This window comes from Rhynchophorus ferrugineus, unplaced genomic scaffold (assembly GCF_030347505.1).
Source record: "Rhynchophorus ferrugineus isolate W39M unplaced genomic scaffold, kcgeb_rfMv2 rfM4, whole genome shotgun sequence".
Classification (NCBI taxonomy): Eukaryota; Metazoa; Arthropoda; class Insecta; order Coleoptera; family Curculionidae; genus Rhynchophorus; species Rhynchophorus ferrugineus.
This window is the reverse complement of record NW_027472583.1, coordinates 49,879,287-49,905,492: the sequence shown is the minus strand read 5'-3', so window position 1 is coordinate 49,905,492 and position 26,206 is coordinate 49,879,287. Positions and strand designations below refer to the sequence as shown.

The 26,206-nt window shown below is 31.7% G+C and overlaps 3 protein-coding genes across 16 annotated transcripts in view; 1 reads left to right on the top strand and 2 right to left on the bottom strand.

Moving 5' to 3' along the window:
* Fak (protein tyrosine kinase 2 Fak) overlaps positions 1 to 14,394 on the top strand; it is a 97,103-nt gene extending 82,709 nt beyond the window's left edge. For 4 of the 11 annotated variants that reach the window (XM_076404197.1, XM_076404196.1, XM_076404195.1 and 1 more), the window contains exons 6-15: positions 32 to 67; positions 918 to 1,037; positions 1,098 to 1,277; positions 2,314 to 2,724; positions 2,829 to 3,161; positions 4,317 to 5,068; positions 8,049 to 8,204; positions 10,255 to 10,524; positions 11,668 to 11,999; positions 13,122 to 14,394. In XM_076404197.1, the coding sequence (XP_076260312.1) occupies positions 32 to 67; positions 918 to 1,037; positions 1,098 to 1,277; positions 2,314 to 2,724; positions 2,829 to 3,161; positions 4,317 to 5,068; positions 8,049 to 8,204; positions 10,255 to 10,524; positions 11,668 to 11,999; positions 13,122 to 13,422 (2,891 nt within the window). In that variant the 3' untranslated portion in view covers positions 13,423 to 14,394. The remainder of the gene's footprint in view (positions 1 to 31; positions 68 to 917; positions 1,038 to 1,097; positions 1,278 to 2,313; positions 2,725 to 2,828; positions 3,162 to 4,316; positions 5,069 to 8,048; positions 8,205 to 10,254; positions 10,525 to 11,667; positions 12,000 to 13,121) is intronic. The other 7 variants (XM_076404203.1, XM_076404202.1, XM_076404198.1 and 4 more) reach the window with 5 other exon arrangements.
* Positions 14,395 to 17,080: 2,686 nt separating this feature from the next.
* On the bottom strand, positions 17,081 to 22,422 carry LOC143196494 (PX domain-containing protein kinase-like protein). 3 transcript variants are annotated; one of them, XM_076404210.1, is made up of 11 exons: positions 22,337 to 22,422; positions 21,882 to 22,189; positions 21,582 to 21,770; positions 21,429 to 21,525; positions 19,296 to 19,522; positions 18,998 to 19,241; positions 18,703 to 18,945; positions 18,030 to 18,322; positions 17,843 to 17,972; positions 17,573 to 17,785; positions 17,081 to 17,368 (listed from the first exon to the last, which is right to left on the bottom strand). In XM_076404210.1, the coding sequence occupies exons 2-10, from the start codon at positions 21,981 to 21,983 to the stop codon at positions 17,574 to 17,576; spliced, it is 1,737 nt and encodes a 578-aa protein (XP_076260325.1). In that variant the 5' UTR covers positions 21,984 to 22,189; positions 22,337 to 22,422; the 3' UTR covers positions 17,081 to 17,368; position 17,573. The 3 variants fall into 3 exon arrangements, with proteins under 3 accessions (XP_076260325.1, XP_076260324.1, XP_076260326.1); XM_076404209.1 differs by having other exon boundaries at positions 17,081 to 17,785; XM_076404211.1 differs by lacking the exon at positions 22,337 to 22,422 and having other exon boundaries at positions 17,081 to 17,785; positions 21,429 to 21,460; positions 21,882 to 22,106.
* Positions 22,423 to 22,668: 246 nt separating this feature from the next.
* The window catches only part of LOC143196493 (integrin alpha-4), a 35,358-nt gene continuing 31,820 nt past the window's right edge, over positions 22,669 to 26,206 (bottom strand). Inside the window, exons 12-20 of one of the 2 annotated variants that reach the window (XM_076404207.1) lie at positions 24,877 to 25,078; positions 24,659 to 24,825; positions 24,530 to 24,596; positions 24,325 to 24,478; positions 24,045 to 24,272; positions 23,170 to 23,248; positions 22,964 to 23,093; positions 22,860 to 22,910; positions 22,669 to 22,800 (exon numbers count right to left, since the gene is read on the bottom strand). In XM_076404207.1, coding sequence (XP_076260322.1) covers positions 22,684 to 22,800; positions 22,860 to 22,910; positions 22,964 to 23,093; positions 23,170 to 23,248; positions 24,045 to 24,272; positions 24,325 to 24,478; positions 24,530 to 24,596; positions 24,659 to 24,825; positions 24,877 to 25,078 — 1,195 coding nt within the window. In that variant the 3' untranslated portion in view covers positions 22,669 to 22,683. Of the gene's footprint in view, positions 22,804 to 22,859; positions 22,911 to 22,963; positions 23,094 to 23,169; positions 23,249 to 24,044; positions 24,273 to 24,324; positions 24,479 to 24,529; positions 24,597 to 24,658; positions 24,826 to 24,876; positions 25,079 to 26,206 lie in introns of both variants that reach the window. The other variant, XM_076404206.1, reaches the window with a different exon arrangement.

The following is a 26,206-nucleotide window of genomic DNA, read 5'->3' as shown; positions in this document are numbered from 1 at the left end:
ATGAATTAAATGTTTCTTATCCTTTTGCAAGCAACCATTTGGAAACAGTTTCCTTGTCCATGTAAAGGTCAGTTTTTTGAAAGTAAAAATATTGAATAATAATAAAATTGTTTGAGAGATCAATAAACCAAATCATAAACGCTAGTAAAACAGATATGTCACGAATCACTATCTTATCTTTCATATTACATACGTCTAATCTCATTTAAAATTGACTGCTTTCCAACGAGTTTCTAATATCGACACTGTTTTAGATATAACAACTTGTTGCAACCAAATAGATCATCTTTGAAGAATCATTGATTAATTATGTATGTGCCTATATTTTGCTGTGTTTTTTTAATAATATGCTCATTGAAGGCATTTGATTGGTTTAAAGTATTTCGTATTAAATTAATTATTGCGAGCTCGTTATATTTTATTCACTTTCTTTAAGACAGTAAGTACAAATCATCATGCTTGAGACCTTTCAGACCAAGTTATCAGTTCTGCTAAATGAACTTTTTTAACAGTGAATCAGCACTGAATATATGGAAACTATCAATTTTAAATAACTAGGTGAATACGAGGGTATATTAGCCAAAAGTGTCAGAAAGAAAATCGAATTAATCTGCTTAATTTACCTACCTAATTCTATATTGATTGTAATTATTATATCCTGTAATTAAAATTAACTTAAATATTAGCAAACATCAATATAAAATCTGTAAGATAATATAAAATATCATAATTATGGATAAAAATGTAATCGACAAAATCTAAAAAAAAACAAAAGATATTCAAGTCGCCTCAAAGATTCGACACAGAAAATAAAATAATGAAAGAGTCACTATTGATAAAGTTATCTCAAAAATTCATTTATTTTTTACAATTATAAGATAGTGAAATGTTATTAAATCCTTTTTGTTTATTTTTAGACTCCAACCAAGTTAAAAGTAAAATAGGTAAAGATAGAGGTTGTATAAATTCTACGGGCACTATGCTGTCTGAAGATTATGCTGAAATAGTCGAAGAAGGCGATTATTCAGTACCGACAGGTAAGTTATTATTTACATTATATTGATGTCATTGCGTTACATTGATTATGTTGATTTCAGTAAAAAACTACGAACTAGACCGGAACCAAATTGAATTGGGTGATATTCTTGGCGAAGGACAGTTCGGCGATGTCCACAAGGGCATAGTTAAAACCAAAGATACCAGTATACCAGTGGCTGTGAAAACGTGTAAAGGTGATGCGGATTTAGCCACCACCGAAAAATTTCTGGAAGAAGCTTGTAAGTTTTTTAATTATATAAGTACGTCATAAATTATTAAATATTGTATAAATTTACACTGGTAATATTCTGAATGATGACTATTGAAATTATTATATTATATAGCTATATACTATATTAATAAAACTATTTCATTCTTGTCTAAATTTTATGATTTATCAGTATTTAGGCCCTTACAATATATTACATAATAAAGTAATGTCTTTTTCTGTAATAGTTCTATAGTTTTAGTTATATTACTTTGTATTTAAGTGCTTACATGTATTCTGATATTTTTCACCTTTGGAAAGCATTTATTGAGAAAAATTGGTGCAATATATATTAATCAAAATATTTTTCTTCATTTTCTACAATTTTTTCTCGCCTAAGTCATGACTTTTTGGACTTCTTTTGATTGGCAAATGATGAAACCGTGTTGTACCCATTTTCCCTCCTTTTGGTCTTGTCCATGCCATGTAAACGCCTGGAATCACTTGATTCTACAATTATTAATCTACCAAAAATTCTTCGAGAGTTTGAGCTAGGCTTTTATCCAATAAGTCACGAACTTTAACTAGTTAACAGTAGTTTACTTTGATACTTCGCATTTTCACCAATATATATCGTTTCCGTGTATTTGGAAGCACCTAATAAAATGAATTATTTAAAAAAAAATTACTATACTCAGGTCAAATAAAACAGAAGCGAATTGTTTGTTTTTTCAAAATTACTTCATCTCTTTCAAAATAATCTTCCTTTGATGCAATGCATCTGCCAACCTTTTTCATTGTATTCAATTTCTGGCTTCTTTAAAGTCCTCTTTGGTTTTAATTTCAATATCCTCAGTAAATTCAAAACTATACGCTGGGAGCGGTTTATTTATTTTACGGAATACTTAGAAGTCCCACTGATCTAAATCCAGCGAATAAGGAATAGGGGGACTCTTCCGTAATTCCCATCACCCTTTTTTGAATAAAGAACGATATTATTTGTTGGATATATATTTCCCTTTGAAATAAAAAACATTCAATTATTCAGTACCTTTTTATTATTGCAGATACAATGCAACGGTTTGACCACCCGCATATCATAAAACTGATTGGGTTCTGTTCAGATTCACCCGTCTGGATAGTAATGGAGCTGGCCAAGCTCGGTGAATTACGAGCTTATCTCCAAAACAATAAAAACCGTTTGGATCTGTCTATTTTACTTTCCTACGCCTATCAACTTTCAACAGCGTTAAGCTACCTAGAGTCGAAAAAGTACGTCCATAGGGATATTGCAGCTCGAAATGTATTGGTTAGCTCCGATAGATGCGTAAAACTGGCTGACTTTGGTCTGTCAAGGTGGATGGGTGAAGATCAAAGTTATTATAAAGCATCCAAGGGAAAGTTGCCTATCAAGTGGATGAGCCCAGAGAGCATCAACTTCAGAAGATTTACAACATCGAGTGATGTATGGATGTTTGGTAAGTTTCATACAAAATAAAAAATCAACACTTGCTTAATTTTTTTCAACATTGTCAATATGTTTTATTAACCTATGTTCAGATAAATATTTCTTCTATTACAGGAGTGTGCATGTGGGAAATTCTCATGCTTGGTGTAAAACCGTTCCAAGGAGTAAAAAATAATGACGTAATCGGGAAGATAGAAAACGGCGAAAGACTAGCTCTACCCCCTAACTGTCCCCCTCGTCTCTATTCGCTAATGTCACAGTGCTGGTCCTATGAACCGAGCAAACGACCCAGCTTTAAAGAAATCAAGGAGATTATGCAGGAAATTTTATTCGAGGAAAATCAAGCACAGCGAGACACCTTGCGGCGAGAAAATAGACGAGCAGCAGCTATGTCATGGGGTCCTACAGACGACCCACCCCCGAAACCTATTCGACATCCACTACAAGGTAATAAAATACAATCAGCATCAATATTCAAATAAATGGGTTCCTCCTTTTATCACAATAATATTGCAAAATATAGCACAGTCTTTCATTAATTTGCTTTCCACTTCAAAGCATAAACAACTTTCCAAGAATTAACATTGAATTATTTTCACAGGTCCAATTTAACATGTTAGTTGTATTACAAAACTAAAACATGTTATTCTTGTTTAAATATATATAGGTTAGAGTTGTTTTATTATATTTGCATTGAACTCTTTTCTACACCACCCATGAAGTAGAGTTCTAGGCGCGTAAAGTACGTAATGTAATTAACCATTCCAAGAACAACAAAAACACTACATCTGCAATGAATTATTAATAAGTGTTATAACTATTAATATCTAATCAATTGTTATTCCAACGTTTATCTTTTACCATCAACTTTTATTGTCTTAACACTTTCTATTATTATCTTACCCTAAGTGACCCAATGTCCCATTGTGAAATATCCATGTCTCTTCTAAATACACAAATTGAAATAATAAGTCTTCCTTGATTTTATTATATGCTTTTAAAAATTGTACTGGCAATTAATTAAAGAAAATTTGATCTCATAACAATTTACTTAGTAACATATAGTCTGTAAAAAATCATAATAAACTTTACTTTGTTTTTGCAGTAACTTTGCGGTAGTCAGTATTTTAAAAAGTTGTCTTTTGATTATCTATATTTTACATTCGATATTTTGGTAAGTTTTGCACTACATTCATATGTGTAATGAAATACATATTGGTGTGTCTAAATAAGTTTAAAAGCCTTCATAGCCTTCATATGCTTCACAATAGCAATATACCCCTCTCTCACATACAACAAACGCTTTTAAACAAATGCACTTTTAATTCAATTGATGAATTCATTATAAATCTAGATCTAATTGTATCATGAGTTATGGTATCTTAGCTAAATATATTTCTTATTTTACGTGCAGTTTGCGTTTTCCTAACTCAACTAAATAATAGTTTTGTAGATCCCTTTAACTTAAAAAAATATATTTATATATAAATAATTACAATATATCAAAAAACTTATATAGATAACCTTTGTATTTTAAACGGCACGCAATATCTCTACTTAAGTGTAAGAAAAGTGTTTTAATCATGTTTCTTTCTTTTACAGCTTTGGATTCCTCATCGTTAGCGTCCCTCGATATGAACAACCCAGCACCTCAAACTTATATCGTGGCACAGAACCCTGAGGTGTTGGCGCACCTGATGAAGGAGAACGAGAACAGAGGCATCACACCAGCAATGTATACAGTACCAGCATCGGTATTTAATACGGTAGCCGTAGATTTCGAAAAAAAAGATGACATCCCCGAACCCGTCCTCAAAACATGTCCAATCCCTGTCCAAAACCTTCAAAAACTCGACCCCGAGGTCCCGGATGACCCTCAACAGGGGGCGGTCGCCAGATCGGCAAGCTTGGAGCGTACACCTTCACGCACCAGTACCGATGGTTCGGCGTCCAAAATGGGTTCGTTAGAACGTCGCCCTCCCGATCCCGCCTCTTCCTCGCCCAAATTAAACTCCCTCGAACGCAATGCCGCCCAAGACAAGACGGGCATGTTTAGTCCGAAACTGGGCTCTTTGGAGCGCCAATCTAGGACTTCGTCGCCCAAGTTTGGATCGTTGGAGCGAGCGCAGGGACAGTTTTCTCGCAAAAGCTCCACCGAGCACGTGATGCATCAAGTGCGCGATATTGTCGATTCCCTGCCAAACTACCATCCCGATCCCGTTATGTACCATGTGGAAGACAACCCGAAGCATTTCGAAGAGAGCATTTACGATTTCGGTGGCGCCAATGTGAAGACTTGCGCGCACAAGCAACAGTTCTTCGTCAAATCGCACCAAGTCGAATACAAGCCCCAGGTTTGATCTTACAGAGCATGACACAATGATCTATTGATTTTTTAAATTACTTTTATTGGCATTATTTTTTGGTTTAATTCGTTTTATTTTGGTTTAAGCATGTGTATCGCATGTAGATCACAAGAATGCATTGCCCTGCTAACTTATCCATCTATCATCAGGATACTAATTAATATTCGTTGATAATTTATTATTTTATATTGCTTGGAAAGCCATTTTGATATGAATGGTTAGAAAATAATGTTATTAAATTGTTTTATTACTAGTAGGTTGACATCTCATTTTAATTAAAACTTTAGAAATATTAAGATATCTCCTGATATACACAGTTTAAACAATAAATTTTTGATCATTCGACCCTCAACAGAACAACTAAAAGGTGCATATTTAAATTTTTATATATTGCAATATATTTTAACATCTTATTTTACATTATCACAACTAATATATTTATTAACGTAAACTTAACAATCGATTTCATTAATACATCATAAGTTGTATATTAGATCATCATTAATTACACATATATATTTCACATAATTAATTTAAAGAAAAGTTCTTTTTTAGAAAGTGGGCTGTAACTGTATTATATATCATGTACAATCAGTGATTTCATTTGTTTTTTAAAATTATATAATTTTATTAATGTAATTCTGGGTTATCGATTTTATTTATTGGTTTCATACTAATTAGTATATTTTCAAACACAAAATTTGATAAAATTATTTCATTGTCTTATATTATTGATAATTAAGATAAGTGATTTTACGACTAATGACAGTGATTAGCACGGCACATCTTTGTATCGTAGTATATATTATATATATATATATATATATATATATATATGAACATGCTGGACATTAAACTTGAAGATCTCAAAACATGCACATTTATGGCATTGGAGCCTTCTTATAATATTATATATTTTATAAATGGAAGGGTAACCCGCGATATTAATCATTATGTTACACTTTAGTAATTTGATGTAAATTCCACTCTAAAATAATATTAGTGTGGAGGGGGCGGGGAATTTCACAGACTTTTTGCTTAATCATCAAACTAAGCACAAGAGCTATAATTTCGTCGCTTGCTAATGTACTAACGACTATTAAGAATTAGTTCTACTTAAGAATGTACATGAACTTATAGCGCGTTAATGACATGTACCGAAATTTGGAAAATGCTTCGACTGAAGGGTTGAAGAAGCCTATAGATGAGATTTATTAATTAAGGATAGTGATTCTGGCGCCGTAGCCTGTGAAAGACGCCAAATTGAAAGTTAAACCCTGCTAAATTATCATGGAAAATCGCTATAAATCAAAATTGATACCTTTAAATGAAGCATTGACGTTTGTTCAAGTGATGTTACAACATTAGAACGTTAAATCACACCTTGGAACTTGGTTACCTACCCTACTCGCCGTATTTACCAAATATTGTTCCTTCTGACTACCATTTGTTTCAATCAATGACTCATTATTTTACAAGACGAAAACAATTTTCAATTCGGAACCTGTCTAAAAGATAGAGAAGCGATAGCGAAGAACTTCTAATAATAAAAACACCAAAACTGGTTTATATCGTTTATAGAACAATAATATATGCCATCAAAGTTGTGCATTAAATAAAATAAGATAAAGATCCGTACTACTTGTTTATTTAAGATAAGTAATTTGTTAATCTTGGAATAATAAACTATTATTGATAAATTTATGAAATATGCATCAATGGTTCAGTAATTTCTGAAAATTACCGTGTACAACTGTTTCATCAAATTTTTAACATTTTCCAGTTGTTTTTCTTTGAATAGCAACACGTATTGAATACCCGCAATAATTTATCCGCTTAGCGATGGGGAGATAGTAACAGAAGTAAAAAGATATTACTGATTTTCGGTGTTTTTTGTGCGGTTCAAATAATTAACTTCTCTTTTTATAATTAAATGGCAATGATTTAGGTACATGCGTACAACAAACTACATTTTATAATCACTAGATAACAATGTCAGTCGATAAGATTTTCAAATCAGCCCGGCAGTTATTCGCAATGAAAGTCGAATCGGGTAAAGGATTGTTTAGAATGTCAATTTGTAGTTGTTGTTATTCGTCTGATGATCTCGAAGAATTGGATACATCCTCCATAGTATATACCAGCGTGAATAATGTGAATGAATGTGAGGACTCTCATAAAAATCACTCGGACAAACGGAACAAAGAAAAATCAACGAGTTCTTTATGTATATTGAAAACTCAGGTAAACATCCGACAATATTTCATTTAGTTTTTTTTTTTCAGACTATTAACAACACAATTTAATTAACAGCAATAGAAACAAATATTTGTAATATTTGCAAATTACTTTTAAACAGCCTATTTGGATTAATTTGTAATTGAGATAACGGGGGAGTTACTTAAATCTAATTTATAAATCGATCCAATCCTACCCATCCTTGATCACTTCCTGCTAAATTTAGATATTTATTATGTTTATGTACTTTTGGCCATTTTTATTTTGTATATATTATGGTATGTCATCTTTTTATTTATTTATTTTGTGTAGATTTTCAACAAAATAACTTGAATTCAATATTGCACTAATAATTCTGTTCTGTATATTGCTAATACTAATACATAAATACTGAAATAAATGGCTTAAGTCGTACTTGACCAAAACATGTCAAATCAAACAATATGTATCAGCTTTTTCGACTCACTTAAATTCAGCTTATGCATTAAAACATACAAAAATATGTTGTACATAAAAGTATATATGTACTATAAAATTAACTGTGACAAAATTTGTTATAACAACGTGAAGCCGAAAAATCATTAAGTAACAGAAATGGACGTTGATTTTTTTTCATATCTGAATAGTTTTTAAACCTGATGGAATTAAAATGTGCCGAAAGTTAGTGCAATATTAATCCAAATTTTGGAAGCCTATTTAGAACTTTTACTAAACGAGTTTCTCTGTATAGCCGACATCGTCACTCTATGGTAACCAACTTTTGGAACACCCCAAGCAGTATGCGTTTTCTAACATCAATCACAACATACTCGAACAACGACTCAGACAACAACAGCTAGAGTCCGAGGAGGATTCCAGATGGTTGGCGGAATCTGAAATAAATTTGGTGAGTAATGAGCTTTTGCAGCTATATTTAGGACTAATTCATTACATTTCCTTATCTATTTGATAATAAAGTGTTTTATATAATATAATCTATATTTCTACCGTTTGTTAACATATCAATAAAATTATGAAATAGATTGTAAATACCAGTATTTCGGGTTTGGGAGGTGGTAATCTCGTTTGCATCAACTGTACATTCAGCTTCAAATTAGTTTAACATCAACCGTTTTTAAATAAATTTAAATATATTTGTATCATATGTACAAACACCATTTGTAATAAGCAAATCTTTTAAATGCTCACGTTATATAAATAGTTATAACTTTTTAAATATGAGTTAGAAATTGTATGGTATTTACCATATGATTAATTATTCTCTTGATGATTATTAACCTTGGATGTTGAATAAAATGTCGATCTATCATATTAAGTATGCGTATTTATTTAAGCTCAAGTTCTGTATTCAATCCTTGAGTTCATAAAGTTTGGTTTAATCAATCATTTCCGATCAAAGGCAAACTATTTCTGTAGTACTAAACATATTAAAATTCATGAGTACAAGAGTTACTTGTAGGATTTTTACTAGTATATTCAATTTACTCAGATGAACTCACTCAAATGAACTTTAAATGGAAATTCTACACCACTGACCAGTGTAAATAACACTATGTAAAATATCCGTATGAAAATAGATCGGCTCATTAGCTAATATGAGAAGGTGTCAAAAAACATGTCGTTTTTCCAACGTGGAGCTGAAATACTGTCAGAAAAATTTAAGAAAGTTGTAACCATCTATGAACAATATTACAGTAGTATCTTTTTCTAAAAATGACACTCCCTCGTCATTTATTATCATCATTTCATATTTGTGTAAACTTTCCGAAGTTGTGGGATTATACATACTTGGTCAGAATTTTGAGAGAATTTTATTATTTATACATAAGTAATAATTTTATTTAAAAGTTACATAATTGAATTTGTATTCTTACCTTCTAACCTATTGTTGCCGTGCATTTTGAATACACAACACTATAGCATTGTATAATTGAATTCTTATGTAATCCAACATTTATTATAGGCTGTATCAAGAAGTTTTAAGCGTTTTTTATAAATTTTATTCCGAGAATGGAGTAGATTATAATAGATTTAATTCTATGCTGATCCCACCAAATGCACAGCATTAGCTTATTGTCAATGAATGTTCGCTTTGGGCAAATTAATGAAATGAAAAAAGGCATTCGATGCCATTTAAGTTAAGTTTATGGGAAACGCAATTTCGCTTATTTGAAATCAATATTAAATCACTCCCAAGATTTTAACTGGCTTGTTTTAAAATGACCTGAAAAAAGACGGGTATGTTTCCCATATACTTCATACAGCTATCGATGTTCATCATTGCCAATTTTCTTCAGATTAAAACAAAAAGAGGCCCTTCCCGAAAATTTTATTTTGTTAGCATATAGATTAACATGTTTGCGAATGAATTAAGATCGTGATATTAATCATATCATGATCTGATTGTTATTTATCGCTAGAATTAAATCTTAAAGCGTAAGGAAAAAGAGGGAACGTGGCAATGTTGCCTGAGAGACGCTTAGGCAGTCAATGGTAGCACGTCTGTGCTAAACGATGGTCAGTGGAGTATCCCCAAATGATACCCGAGATCAACGTCTCAGGGTTGCCAGATCTTCGTTTCCATTGGCTTTCCGTCGTTGCTGGCGCATGTGTTAACCATCTGGGATAATATATTTAGGTATTCTATAGACCACCATTATAAAACATAAAATTCAATATGCCTCAAGGCCACGTCACGGTCACATGATTTATGGGCAAGGAAGGTATGTTGTATTCATCTCTGCAGAATGACACGTACTTAATTTTAGAGGGAAATTATAATACTTTAGCATCAATACATTTTAATACTAGTTACACCATCCTTTGTAAGTTGTGCAAAACTTATTTGCTGACCTAATTGTAAAGATATATTGAAACCAATACTATTTAAATATATTCTATAATTACTGTTATAATATAAAGATATGTTGTTACAGAGAAAGAGGCTGAGTACTGCTCCACCTGACCTAGTGGAGGCAGATGATCTGGCACAACACCAAAAATCGTTACCCACAAGTCCCTTGAGTCTGTCCAATCCTCAACTGGTCACTGGGTTGGCAGACCTGTCCCTGAATCAAGCCGGTAATGGGCTTCAGAGCAGTACTGGATCATTATCCAGTAGCAAGAGCCATTCACCAGCGGCATCATTATCTAATACGCTCGTCAACCAACAGTTTGATTATGGAAATGATACTGATAAACCGAAGGTACATAGTATAACAATTACTTAAATATATTCCCTAGATTTATTTAATTTATTATCTTTTGTTTGCATATGTATTCCACTTTTGTTCAAGTTTGTTCATAGAAATAGCATATTTCATTATCGTTGAGAATTAAAAATACCGTGATATTAGATGAGTTTTATTCTACTAAATAGTATTTCACTATAAAAAAAATTGATAAAAACACTTATTTAATTACTGATATATTGTTTTTAACCGTTGTCGATTTACCTGCAACGTTACTATGATCTTTTCAAACCTATTGGTGCTTACTTATTGTATAAAGCAATATTTTTTTATTTGGGTCCACATTTATTTTGAAATTTAATAATTTGTTTGTCGGTTTATTATAATAATTTTCGATATATAATAAAGTAAGATGTTATGTACAACGTCTTTTAAGTTATTAATTACAAATTAATTATAATAGTATATTTAGTAGAAAATCCAAGCTTTAAATACACTTCCCTACGTAACTACATAAAATCAAAGACTAGTTCTCTTAATTCCATTGGTTACTGTTCACAAAACATCCAATTTGATATTTCACTTTGGTATAATCATTTTAAAGTAGTTTTGAATCAAGATCCAAGTTAAAGTCGCTGTATTGAGTGATATAAGAGCAGTTTCATTATGTTACAATTACTTATATTGTTATTTACGTATTGGAAGTGTCTGGCTATTTCTTCTTTATTGTTTCCAGTAGCAAGGATCACAGTATCATCACCAAGTATAACCATAGTGGCATTTTTCATTAATGATGTTTCCTTAGAGTAAAGATTTCCTATATATTGCCTTCTTCTTATTTGGTTTTTTCCACTTTTGTTTATTTTATTAATGATTAATCTTTTTCTTATTTGACGCTAAATATCCCAGCTGAGAGTTCAGCGTATTGCTTTAATGGTATTTTCTGTAACTCGTGGACTATTTCTTTTTATTTTTTTCTAGACTCTTTTTCTTGATAAAAGGTTAAAATGAATAATAATCGCATGGAGTGATATCTGGAAAATCGATAAACTACACAATAAAACTATCCCTCCCCCGGTAATCGTAGCTCTATCTATGCTCTATTTTATTTTGTCAAAAATGTGTAACAATGAATAATCACACTTTCATAATTTACAGGAAGTTCAACCAAATGCAACTGCAAACTTGGATCGTACCAATGACAAGATATACGCTTGCACTACCGACGTAGTGAGGGCGGTGATGTCGTTATCGCAGGGAGTACAACAATCTCAAGCTGATCAGTACTTGGAGCTGGTACGAAAGGTTGGCTTAGCTCTACGAACCCTCCTAGCCAGTGTAGATGAAATTGTTCCGATGTTTCCACCATCAGATATCAAGCAAGTGGAAATGGCTCATAAGGTTTTATCCAAGGACATGAGGGACTTAGTAAACACGATGAAGCTGGCGTTACAGTATAGTAAAACAACACTCGATGGTGAATACAGGAGGTGAGAATTAATTACATTCTATATATGACGGAATTATTTTAGGAATATCTGTGAATGTTAATGATCACAAAAGAATACATTTATAATTGTAATTTAAAATATTTTAGTATTTGCCTAACTACCGTTAACTGAAATAGTTCCATCCAATCACAACAAACAATAATAAGGTATTTGAAAAAAACTGATAAAAGTATTATATACTCCATTGAACTTAGTTACTATACATAGCATATATCAACGATCAATGTTCATGGTTCATGTTAATATGAGAATGATCTCTTATAATTAAAAACTGTCATATGGTAGAACATGTTATTCAGTTGCACCCGCTTATATATAGCACAATATATGTTAAAATCACTGAAATAAAATAAAACAAGAAAGAGCTTTACAAATCTAGAATTACCTTATAAATGTCTAACTAATATATTAGGTTGATCAATAAATTTGTGGAGCACTATCTGTTGATCAACAGTAGAACTAAAAAAATTATGCCAATTTAATATTTATCTTTCATTAGAACATAATCAAAATTTCATGATTAAATAGTCACAGTGTGTGCAATACTCTCATTATTCATTAACGATGTTGTAAATAATGTTGTATATGAGACTGATGAGACTTCAGTCAAAAAGACTATGCAGTCAGTTAGCGCCAAAGGACTTTTACCGATATTGATACAAATTAAGAGATTATACTTTTTAATTCTCAAAAACATTTGTCATTTAGTATTTCCAGCTATCTTAAAAACAGGATACAAGGGCCTTTTGAGGATTAACTGCTTACAGAGCGAAAGAATAAGAAAGTCGTAAAACAACGTGCATTCAAAACGACGTGAATTTTTTATCATGATCATATACTTTTGAGCTAACACTGTTTTAAAAAAACTATTGCTAAAGTATGTGAGGTACGAAATTTTTACAACCACTAGTTTATTGACAGATTTAGCTCCCTTTGACTTTTAGCTCTATTCATAACCCAAATTATTAAGGGCCCTAGTAATATTTTTGTATTTTTTTCCAAGAATGTTGAATTAACATTGAAAAATACCCTTTGCAACAATATGCAATAGTTTTGAATAGTAATGTATTTCAATATTTCACTAAATATGAATATTTTTAGGGGAATGCTAGGTGCCGCTCACGTATTAGCTATGGACTCAAAGAATCTCTTAGATGTTGTGGACTCTTTAAGAATCCGACATCCCCAAGTAGACCAACAGCTTTTCAAACAAGGCGACTACATTCAAGAACTCTCCGACCATGAAGCCGGTGCCCCGGAGAAAGGCGATGCCGAGAAAGTAACCGAGATAGTTGAAGCTCCATTGTCACCAACGCCAGTAACCTGCAGTTTCGTGTACAGCAACAATATACAAACCCCTACGGTCGCGTCCAGCTTAAGCGCGAACCAAATCGACAGCTAGTTGAATTTAAAAGATGATATAATTAGGGAGTAATAAACCTGATGTCATACGATGACGTCGACAGCTTTATTGAAATATATAGCGCGGCAATCTTTTTTAAACTTGCTGAGTATAATTGATGAGTGGTCGCTTGATTTTTTCCTCCAGTTACTGTTTGCTATAATAAAAGAAATAAATCCAGACATTGAATAATCCCCACAAATAACAGACTAAATGTAACGATAGAATTAAAGTATATTGTTTGTAGCATTTAGATCTTCAGACTCTCACATTTTGACTCTTCGTTTTCGTCTTACGTGTATTTTAAATGATAAACTTTCATCCAGCATACATTCCCCTTTAAAGGACAGAATCCGAAGAATATGTTTAATTTCATAACTGTTTTTGTGATCCACTTTTTCTTTTTTTTACGTTAAATGATATTATTGTGGTTTGTTTTTAGCTACATAGCTCGTATATTTATTTGCCAGTTGCTCAATTAATTATCTGGCATATGTTTAGTAGCGGTTTATATTGTACGCGATACGCCAGAATATGTTCCCAGGCTGTAATTTGAAGAAAGATAAAGATATTATTTGCTTTTTTGAAGGTTAATTAGTAGTTAGTCAGCTATTAGCCGATATAAAAAAGTACATTAACAAGTAATGCTTTTAATACTTTTTTAAAAATTTATCGTAAAAAATATGGATTAAATTTATGTACAGAAAGGATTTTTATTGCGAAATCAATTTGTTCCTTTCAGTTGTGGACAGCTTTTTCTCATTTTTTTGTTTTACAAAAATCTTGTACGATGTCAAGCTAAGTTTGTAAAGACTGCATAGGATATTACTTCTGTAATGTTAATAACAGATTTTTTTTATAGTATTACATAATTTATTATACATCAGAATTTCAATGGTTTTTATCAAATTTTTTCATTGTAAATATTTTAAATTTTATGTATAAAAATACAAAATTATATTTTAAACACCATTTTTGTTTTATTTAGTGCTTAAATTCTGTACTGTTTAATGGCCCCATATATGGATGACTGATTGGAATGCTTGCATTTTGAATGAGTTTGAGGGAATCACCGACAATTGTACTAAAATATAGGTATTCAAAAATATTGAAAAACTGATGTTTATTGTACTTTATTAAATCTTTGATCTTTATAGTCTTGGAGAAGCACTGTGATTCATCTAATTACTTCAGCAGTATGTAATTTCTGCACTTGCTCTAACTTGATCACTTTGGGATTTACAAAACTCTTTTCTTCATTAATTCTCAATCCATTTGGCTCTACTGTCTAATCTAAATCATCAGCGAACATCAGATCAGTCAAGGAGTTCGTAGCATCATATTGAACGTCATGTCTGTTTTTTAAAACCTTTCGTATCTACTATGTTAAAAAATTCAAAGACGACATCCCCTCGACGAATATAATTTCGGATTTAAAATGTTTATATATTTAAATTATCATATTTGTTCTTCGTTCTCGCTTCAATTTCATTTTCTGTAACACCGTTTACATCGCAATGATGTACATTAACATGCGCTTTATGAATAATTAAACACTCCACTGTCGCCTATACTTTTATTAGTTTTTGAAACCTTTATATAATTTGGCACTGAGTTGGAAACGTTTTGAAGTAAAAATTCAGGCAAATGAATTCAGATATTCCTAACTGTTCTGGTTCTCTACCACTAAACATCGTATCAATCATACTTTTTATGACAAGTTTTCATACTCAGGTAAGGTAAGATTAATAAGGTGGATTGTAGTAGTGGAAGTAACTTGAGCTCGCCCTTAGCTCGTGACAGTCTTAATACTGAGGACCTTTATCTCACATGCTTGTATAAGAGAAAGTAGCCCATATTTTTTTCTTAATTTCTAGAATCTGATTGTCAACAAAAACTTATTTATTTTTAACAGAAATTAACAGTTTAAAAATTCAATTAAGAAATTGGCACATCACAATAGAATTAGTATCCCACCTCGCTGAACATGACTAATATACTAGTGGGTCTTCTAATTTTTCGGTCAATTCAAATAATATAAAATCAATTGTGTAATATACTCCATACCTGTTTAAGAACCAAATTATGGATCAAACATCCATTTTTCAACACTACTCCAATATAGGATGACATTTTTTCTATGGGTGACATCCTTAAATTATTTATACTTCAATTATGGTTAAGCTTTAATAAAATTAGATGCCACCTAAGATCTTTCGTCACAAGCAATAAGTCTAAGCAATAAAAAGCCATGGACGAAGCCAAAACATAATATTGTAAATGAAACAATATTCAATTAAAACACTTTATATTTTAATAATAAATTGCATTCTAAAGAGAGGAAAACAGTATATGTATGATTAATAACAAGAATAACAGATAGCATGAGACTTCTCTTCATCTATAAGAAAAGCACAGTTCTTGCAATAATACTCATCACATTTAGTACAGAGCTGACTACATCCTATGCAAATTATTTTATCACAATAAAAACATTTAATCTCACTTGAAATCGATTTGTGACACTGAGTACATGCAGCATTAGGCAGACTTTCATTCAATTCACCAATGTTTTCTTTGGACGAAAATTGCTTTGATGCTCCTTGGAAGAGTAACTGAAGAGCTCTTTCAGCAGATAATGATTTTATTTGTCGTCCTTTATTGCCATGCAGTGTTTCCTGTTTTTTGATTGCTTGTTCATCATCCGTGAACGGACAGAGACGTTTGGGCATTATTACAATATCAAAAAACAATAAATAAAAATTAACCTTAAACTAAGTATATATACGAGCGAAAATATCGATACATTTTTGGATCGATATTTTTTCATTAACTCCAAAATGTTTCAGACTCATGACCTCTTCTATGTCATAAAACAAGAAAATATTATCTTTATTTTTTTCAGCTTGTGGCATGTCTATGTATAGTGTCATCTTTTTATTTTTTATACCGCCATTCCATCATAGTCTCCTATGGTTGATAATTGTTGTGGTTAAAGTAAAATAGCACAGATGGCGCTATTAAAAATCCAAATTGATAAAATCCGTAAGGTTTTAGAAGAATCCTAACATTGGCATAATTCATTTTAGTTATTTTTACCTTTTAGTCTTTATTAATTTTTTTAGTATAATTAATAATAATCCGACATCCATTGTAAAATTTAAATATGTACTAACAAAAATTTTAAAACCACAATTTGACAGAAATGAGATTATTTGCACGGTTTAGTTGAACACACCGCGTATCAATGAAAAATACGTATTTCTTTTATTTTAAATTATATAAAGAACAGATAAATACATATCGAATACATTGTAGAGCTGGAATTCCAGTCGGTAGTATCCAGATTGAATAAAATCCGTGTAGTAATAGTCCCAACATAATGTAATAGCTAATGTTAAATATTGATTAGACAGGGACATCTATGAAAATAATATTTAATTAAAGACACATACTTATTGAAATAAAATTTGGCATATCTGATAATCCTAGCCAAGCGGATGTCTTCTGTAAGACCACCGGGCGAGGACCGTGGTTTGAAGCCCATATTTAATTAGTAGATCCGGCCAAGATAAACTCTGCTGGGTTTAAAATGGGGATTTCAAACACCAATTTTTACTTCAAATGTTATATATGGGAAAAAGCAAAAAAAAACATCTTTTATATATCTGTATGTATTTTCTAATAATTATTATTACAAATAGTGGAATCATTATGTAGTTATAGGTCATTATCACTGTACAGAAACATTTACACATAACACGAATATATATCTTCAAAATATGACTAGCGCATTTTTATCTAAATTTCTTATACCTTAGGATGAGAAAAATATTTAATGTTTTTGTTGCAAATTTCCTTTTCGATATCTATTTACACCGTAGCGTTAGATTTGGTTGGCACTATCGCAGTAGGCTCGTAACAAGAGAGAATGTAAAAAGACCCTCTGAAACGAGACAAGTGGAGACAAATAACTATTACAACAGGAGAGGAGTTCACATATTAACACAGATTAACAAATAGGTATTAATGAGTAGGAAGGTGTTAACATATACTGACACATGAAAAATATCCATATACAAAATAATAATGTGGCCCCAAAATTCAGATCTTCTTCAGTTCAGATTGAAGTAGAGACATTTAACTATACCTTATATATCGACTGGTCCGCTTTGGGAAACCCTTTTCAGAGCACTCTTATTGAAATTCGTTATGGCACTCAATAATGCTGATCGGTCCTTAGACGGTGCGCTACTATTGTCGCTGGTGCCATTCGCCAAAGGAGGTGAAGAAAGCGGGGGATCCATCGACTCTAAGACTGTGGGTGGTGGTGGTGGAGGAGGAGGTGTCGGCACCGTGGAACCTACAGTTTAAACTCACAACTTAAAAGCACTAGTAATCCTACAGGAACCAGATTTACCTGTCACCGATGGTGGAGTTGTGGTACCGACGGACGTAGCGGCACTACTATTCACACTATCGGATCTATCAACTCCATTGTTTTTCTTCCCGTCTTTGCTCTTTTGCTCTTTCAATAGCCTCTCGTGTTTCTGCAAAACAGTAGCACACTACTTAAATCGAACCTCATCAGAGTAAAATAAAAATACCATTCGATTTCGATGCTTCTTCCGCTCCTCTTCGCTACTCATCAGCTCCTGTACTTTGGTCAATCGCTTCTGACTTCGCACGACCTTTTGCTCCCCTCTCAGTCTCTCTTCGATCTTGGTTACAACAGTTTTCAGGTGTTCTTTGGCGACAGTTGGTATCTTGAAGTGTGCTTTATCATTCTGATTTAGGTTTAAATGAACTTTAGCAAAGAAATGATCAGCTAGCAAGGTGTCGATAGAAGGTAATCCGTTCTTGCAAGCATCATGAGATAATATGGACTCCAAAATTTTCCCTATAAAAAATAGTAACGAAAAATCAAGATTCGGAATCCCAGATTCCAACAATTAGTTATATTAGTAATTTTATGTGTAAATAAACCGTAAATATGAATTGTATAAAGTACAATTATTGTGGTAACTGTCCAACGCTACATCAAAAAAGATATATTATTGTTGATTTCGTTATTCTTCTAACCACCGTGTAATTAGTCCACTAAAACGCCATAAAAATCGATACTAAAATGCATACATCTTTTAATTCCGAAAATATCAGAGTATTGGAATTTATCTGGGGTCAGTACTGGTTTTAAAAACATGCTTCGATGTTGCGACCATTAAGAATATCATTGACCCAACATATAGAATATAGTAAAATAGTTAAGAGATGTCATACTTATTTCAGAAGGACAATCTGGTATATCTTCTAACATAACACTTTCATGCAATGGTGATCCTATTGCCATTTCATATAAAACATGCCCGAAACAATATACATCAATGGCCTCAACAGTACTGATTTTCTTGTGCTGCATGAAATAAGGCCTGTAATACGATGGCACGCCCAAAACTCCATTTTCTATATCCAACAGTTTAATTCGATCATTCTCTATTAGAATATTTCCACTGTGCAAGTGACCTGAAAATAAACTGGTTTATGAAAACTAATAACAATACGGTATCCTGCATACCATATGGAAATCCCTTTTCATGTAAAAACCTTAGAGCTTCCAATATTTGCCGACCATATAAGGCTATTTCTTCCGCACTAAGAAGCTTGTGACCTTTTGGATTGCCATATTTTTTCAGGAAGGAGAGCTTAGGTTTTGAACCGCATAAGAGATCTCGTAAGGATCCGTTTTTATTGAAATTCCTAACTACAAGACCTCCCAAGTCAGTACACAGGCATAGAGTAATGTGCTCAACATATGGGTGCTAAAAAAGTTAAATAAATAAGCTTCTACGAAAACTCATATGTAAAGAACTAACTTGTATCTGATGCAAGCTTTTAAAGACTGAGTGCATATCCTTGTCGTCTAGATATTTGTCTGGTCCATAGTCAGTCCAACTGCCTATAAATTCCTCCTTAGGTATGGACTTACACTTAAGTGAGTAAAAGTGTTTTCTGATCCTCCAGCCAATCTCAGCTAAAGGACCCACTACTTCCCAACCTACTTCTCCGCGTAATGCCAAAGACACGTGTTGTAATGCTAACTCTGAAAATTGATAAGTATCCAATAGTAGCATTTTTTAAATCGCATTATGTTTTTGTACTACATGTTTAATAAAATCTATCTCAAGACATGTTGAAAATATAGTTATTAATCTAGAGTATAAAAAGTGTTTAAGGATAAACTTATTACAAATAACATTATACAATTTACAACTAAACATGCAGTAGGTCAGCAAGAAAATAATTTGGAATATGCAGTGTGTAATCAATCAGCCGTATTTTTTAAATATAAAATATGAACTTATCGGTACAACTTCCAAATCAGCTAAACTAAAAAATCCAACTGTATTATTAAAAATCGAATTCCATAAGCTAAATTGTCACAAAAACACGATTAGATCAATTTAATCAACCTTTATTATTCCTTTAAAAGGCACCTAGCAAGCTTGATCGGAATACGGTATACACAGCGTCCTATATATCAGAGTCTAATAACTATCATCTGTCCAATATCATGGATTGCAAAAGTTGAAAGGTTTGTTAATGTTTAAGGCCGACTTTTTAAATATTTAAACACACCTAGATAATTCTTTTTCCGCTAAATGAAGAAAAATTATTTTTTAGATTCTTTTAAATTCAAAATCAGAATATTGTATGAAAGGTTTCTAAATTTTGATTTTCCTGCGCCCTAGAATCCTCTGCGGATCACCACCAAATTTTGTCATAAGTTAACGAATACAATTAACATAAGAAAATTCGAGAACACATATACTCTTTAGCTGTTAACGAGTAATTTATGAAGAATAGCGTGTCACCGATGTCTGCCAAACCTTCCGGATGACATTGCCCGATATTTTCTCTCATATCAAACGAAGACTGAAGGAAGCGTAATCTGGGGATATTGAAAGGAGTAAAAAATGCTTCGACATGTTGTGTAAAGGCTATTCCACCCACTGCCTTCAGGATTGGCAGACATGCTACCAAAAATACGACGTTAGAGGGACTTGCCTTAAGGCATTTTAATAAAATAAGTGGACATTTTGGAAACTTTTACAGTTAATATAATCATCAAAATTCCGATATCCCATTCATAATTAACTGAAGCCAGTTTCTTCTGTTATCTATGAATTTTTAATAGTTATTTCATTCTTTAATTAAGAATAATGGTTGAAACTAAAATTTTCTCTAAACAGCAACATACAAAATTAGGCATAGTCCTGTTATAACCTAAATATAATAATTGATGTGAAATCTCAAAGGGGAAAAGAGAATAACAAAATTTTATTCAAAAGTAAAATCACTTTCTTGCTATGTTAAATATTGTTGTTTAAGGTAGCTCCATGTCTTGACATATAAATTATCTGGGAGGAAAATTGAGCTGGAACAAAAAATACAATTACATATTTTAAATATTCTGTGACAAAAGTTTATTAGTTACTAATAATAATTGATATAAAATTAAAAAGTAGCATGTAAAAAATTATATTAATATTTACCTTTTATTCACATATATGCTTCTCCTTGTTCCCACATTTTTCTTTTTAATATAACTTTAGCAATGGTTTTATATCCATAACTTTTCAGTATACAATTTATTATAATTTTAAAAAATTGTTACATTCATAATAATCCTTAAATACAATTTATACTCATTAATAATTGCATATATCACTATATGGAATCCCAAAAAGCCCATAGTAAGTTGTTAACAACACAACATTATTTCATTAAAACATACAAGTCACAATTGGTAATTAGTTTATATTTGACCATAATGGCATATTTCAAGACTAATTTAAAGTATAGTGTATTATAGTGATGATATAAATATTTTGATAAATATTCCATAAATAACATAATCAGCTGTGATAAACATAAAGCTGCTATAATTATCATAAAGTATATAGATGTAAAAAATTAACAATAAACTGTTGGTTACAGATACCTACCTCCAAATGGTTGACAGTAATTAGCAGGATCTACAAAAGATCGTGCCGGTAAAGAAGAAACTAGAATGGGATTCATTAGGATGCTATTTAGATACCTCTGAAACATAAATCTAATTCGTGTCAACAATAATAACCTGACAAAATGTTACTTACCTGTAAGCCCCTTTGTCGTTCACTGATAAAATGTGGGTCCATGTTGCCAATGAGTCTTTTAGGTGGCAACTCGAGGGGTATACCGGATATTTGCAACGATTGATGGAGTTTAAAAAAATCATTATACCGCTTGTTAATTTTCCAAGTTTGATCAGAAAATGGCCCTCTGTGAACTTTAATAATAAATTCCTAAAAATATTTAAGACTGAGTATACTCACGGCATTGCTTATAATGGATTCATTACTAACAACAATGACTAACAAGTGTGCGGATATCGCCTAATTGAGTACAATACTTACAGTATGACCGTCGACGTTTTGCCAATTCTCTATTTGGCACGTTATAGGTTCGGTATCATCTAACAACACTTTTTTGTTGATTTGCCGCTCAAAAATAGCCATTTGATTGTGACCATTTGTAAATTACTTCTTCGCAAATCCATTACATTGACCTTTTTCGATAAGCTCGTCTTGTTTATACCAAGAAACGAACAGACATTTTCAACACAACTGTCAATATAACTTGAAGGTCGAAGAAGAAGAATCATAAACGTCAGTGAATCACTTATTTTTGTTATGAGATGGCGTACATTGGATTTTGAAAATATCTGTAAATGAAGGCTTTAAATATTCAAATTGATTTATATATATATATATATATATATATATATATATATATATATATATATATATATATATATATATATATATATATATATATATCTATTATAATCAATAAGGTACTTAAGCCATACATGCGGTATTTGCTAAACGTTTGTTTTATAATCCTATATTGCATTGGTTACTTTTATACTGTTCATTGGACCCACTATCACTATATAAAAGATCTTTTTTATCTATATTGTTTTATGTTATTCAGTTCCTATTATTCATTTATACTGTTTCCGTACATTCATAGTACGGGGTTCTTAATTTTTGTAATTACTTTCTATGAAAACTACGGTGGGTTTCAAGATTTTAGAAATGTCTATTTTTTAAAAAGTTAATTGCTGATAATAAAACACGTAAATGTTTATATATTACTTAGGAGGCTCTTTCTTTATATATGAAATAAAACTACAGGAAATTAGAAATAAAGTTACTATAATTGCATATCTTTTTCTTCTATAGTTTCTCCAAAAAATTTGCTATGCTCATCAATATCGTCTTTGGTCATTTCTTTTTTGATCATTTCATCCATCAAGCGTTCTTCTTCTAACTGCTGAAAAAATGAAAATTGAATAAGTAAATCAAACCATTTGTTTTAATAATGCTTGCCTCTTTAAGAGCCATTAGTTTTTCATGCTCTTTCCTTTTAAAGAAACCCGCCTAAAATAAAAATAAAAATGAATACATATTTATATAATAGTAAATATAAATACCTTAGCTAGGCCAATTGTCAAACATATTAGTATCACAAAGCCAGCTATCACAGAACCAATTAGTATCCACAATGATAGAGTATAATCTTTATAAATGATTATAACATTTTGTATTTCAGTAAAATCAGTTCTAAAAGACAAATTCATTTAGACATTATTCATTCATTCATTCATATTAAAATGCATAAAAAATGTGTAGAGCTTACTTATTTCCACTTTGAGTGAAATCCATAGATAGATTAGCATTGAGTAAAACTTGAATAGATTCCTTGAAGTTGAGCATATCTGCAATAATATATAATAATATAAATATATTGTTATAATGACTTCGAATAATATCTATCTGTTTATTTCTGTGAAAAATAAATGTTTTATGTAGTAACGGATCCAGGATTTTGGATTGCGGAAGCTTTAAAACTCATAATAAATTTATTGAAAGGTTTTTTGTTACATTTTGGACTCTTCTTTTTACTAACTAGAGTTTAACTAGATTGGTCTTACGTAGACTCATTAAGTCTATCGACAGACTAAGGTAGGGCGGAGACCTACGAGGCTACCGGTTGGCGAGTGGCCAACTTAGAGATTATCTAGTTTCAACATTTCAGCATTCAAACCCATGACTGGCAACAATAGGAGGTCAGACGAATTGATGACTGCGCCAACCAAGCCGGCATTTTAAGGATTTGTCACGGGAATACTCTGGTGTTTTTGTGGAGAGGGGGTGATCAGATTGTGCCTGGATTAGTTACTAGTTTTATTCAGCTACTTTTCTGATAAAATTAGAATTCTACTATTCTATTTCTAGTTAAAAAAATGACTGCTATACAAAATAAATCTAAACAGAAGGGAATGAAATAGTTCTATAACTTGAGCAGCTTAGTAACATTTTTCGGTAATACATTATTTTATTCAGTCAACTTTTTTGTAATGAAAAGTAACGTTTCTGGTATTATATGTTATTTACATAATTTTATATAGTTGGACAACATTACCAGCGCATTCACCATAACGTTACATTTTATTTTAGACGGTTTGGATGTTTTTTGTCATCCTACATTATACTCTCAAACCCTTTGTTTACCTTCAATGTGTGTAAAATCAACATCCATCTCAATTGATATTTCAGCATGTTTTATAGCACCAGAGAATGGTCCTAAGTTACACTCGATACATTCGCAATCAATTGTTTTAGAACAATTTAAAAACAAGGTCTTCCCTGATGATAATGATGCAGTAGTATTGTAACCGCTATTGTCAAAAAAAGCCAGCCGTTGTGGCCTTTTAGCCGGTAGGTTTGATCGTGTATTGACTAAAAATGTATGTTGAAATAAAAGTTACTCTTAATTTCCCTTCCAACTTACTACAGCCACGAGTACAATGCATAAATTGGGTATTCGAACTGCCACCATTAGTTGTTATTGATGTTGTAAAGTTGTTTTTTGAGCCTGTAATTCTATATGGAATTTCAATGAATGCCTTAATGATTGGCACTGGGCTAGGACCGAACTTATCGATCTTCAAATAATTAGATTAAAATATGAAATTTTACTTTATGCTCGCTATTACCTTTAAGATATTTCTGATTTTTGTAGTTCGCTCCTGATCAATACTATAGGTGAACTCTTTAGATTCCCTAGAAAACAATATATAGTTATGGATTTATTCATTTCAAGAGGGAAAATGATGAATTTTTACCCAATAATTGAGAAATCCGCTACCCGTTTTAATTTCAGTCGCAGGGTAGTACCTTTCATATCACCGGAGGTTTGAGTAATAGTGGATGTGTTGAAAAAAAAAGTCAGTTCGCCTTCTTCGCCTATATCGTTGATGTTTTTCATATTCAACTCAAAGACTGTGGTTACCTTAAAAAACTGTTCATAAAATCGCTCGAGTTGTTGATTTAAAATACGTACATGTTTTTCTAATTGTTCGCCTAAATCGCACATAGTAAAATTGTAATCTGTATCTTCGCAGTTTACACGACCCATTCTGAAAGTTATTCCATCGGGCAGGATGATCTTCAATTGAGGAGAAAGAGCTGTGTCTCCTTCGTTCCAAACTGTGACATTAATATAGAGGGAATTATTGGAACTCAAGATGAATGTATCTGCTATGCTAAAAAAGACAAGGCATATAAAAATTGATATACACAAGTTCAATGTTATTTCTTTATAATATGAGCTTTGTACCTAATAGACTTTTAATACAGAATAAACAAAACCTTTCTAAAAATTTATTTAATTTTTGCAGAGGCTAGATTTCGGCAGGGTAGTGACTTGGAGCCATTCCTGTATCTGCTCTACACTGCTGATATCCCAACAACAAGAAACCCTATTTAGCCGACGAAACACATTGTACAGATATATGAGATTCCAATATTAGACACGGGAAAATACAACTTAACAGCTCGAAATCTATTCATTTCAAATTTGAGTTGCGGGGAAAAAATAGAAACCTAATTATATCACTTAAGGGATAAAGGCTATTTGTATTTATGGTGTAAATATGGGTGCGAAAATATACACTGAGACATCAAACTGACTAGTAATCCACTGCACGATGACTTGAATAAAGTCGAAGCAATAAAAATATTGACAATGTACAGGAAATTAAAAGAATGAAGGGAACCGAATCACACGAACTTACAGTATATTCTTTAAGTGTACTCTTAACTTTAGCTTAAGTGATGTTTTTACACCACACCCGTCTTGCATGTAAATTGATGCAAATACAACACAACAATAATAAAGAAAAATTACTGTTAAGGTAATTTATATGAAATAATAAGGGATGTAATCCAAGGTCTCAAATAATTTATAAAGTAACTTTAATCATAAATTTTAAAAATGTGTGTTTTTAAACGAGTTTAAAAGGTATTTTAATTCAGATTGATTTTCAGCTGTAGCATAATTTTTTTAAATGGTTTTTCTACAGATGGATCAACAGTCATGTAGAAAACACAATGCTCATTACTCACATTTACTGAGTTTTTCAAATTACAAATGATTTTTTAACGAAATATGAATTTAACATTTCCTTCAAATCGCTTTAGGCTAAATCCTCATTTTGAATGAGGCCTCAACCTCGAGCAATTCTTGAATGTCACTATCAAGTTATTATCTGTTCAATGTTTTATCATCATCGATTCATCGATTAAATGTCTTCCTATTCAATTAGCAACTTGAGTAATGTGCACAGTTAAAGACTAAATGATTTATATGGTTCCAATTCCACTTGAGATTA